At 55.0% G+C, this 331-nt stretch overlaps 1 protein-coding gene across 1 annotated transcript in view; it reads left to right on the top strand.

The window, feature by feature from the left end:
• Window positions 1–171: 171 nt before the first annotated feature.
• MYF6 (myogenic factor 6 (herculin)) overlaps window positions 172–331 on the top strand; it is a gene marked incomplete at its 3' end in the record, with an annotated part of 512 nt that continues 352 nt past the window's right edge. The window contains exon 1 of the mRNA XM_009698449.1: window positions 172–324. Coding sequence (XP_009696751.1) covers window positions 172–324 — 153 coding nt within the window. The remainder of the gene's footprint in view (window positions 325–331) is intronic.

Here is a 331-nt window from a genome sequence, read left to right as displayed (position 1 = left end):
TTGGAGGGTGATGCACCGCGACAGCTAAAAGTTGGATAGGGTTTCAGCAGCTCCTATATAAAGCAGGGGGGACTTATGTCACTGCACTAATTAAATTCCATCTGGGTTGTTCCTCGGGGTGTTTTTGAGCCTGCCACCCAACTCACGCAGGCAGAGAGGCCAAGGGACAGCATGATGATGGACCTTTTTGAAACTGGCTCCTATTTCTTCTACTTGGACGGGGAGAATGGAGCCCTGCAGCAGCTGGAGATGGCTGAGGGATCCCCGCTGTACCCAGGCAGCGATGGCACCTTGTCCCCCTGTCAGGACCAAATGCCGCCAGAGGCCGGCA

The sequence above is a fragment of the Cariama cristata genome, unplaced genomic scaffold, assembly GCF_000690535.1.
Source record: "Cariama cristata isolate BGI_N322 unplaced genomic scaffold, ASM69053v1 scaffold42934, whole genome shotgun sequence".
Classification (NCBI taxonomy): Eukaryota; Metazoa; Chordata; class Aves; order Cariamiformes; family Cariamidae; genus Cariama; species Cariama cristata.
Note: the sequence above shows the minus strand (reverse complement) of the source record. Positions and strands in the feature narration are given on the sequence as shown.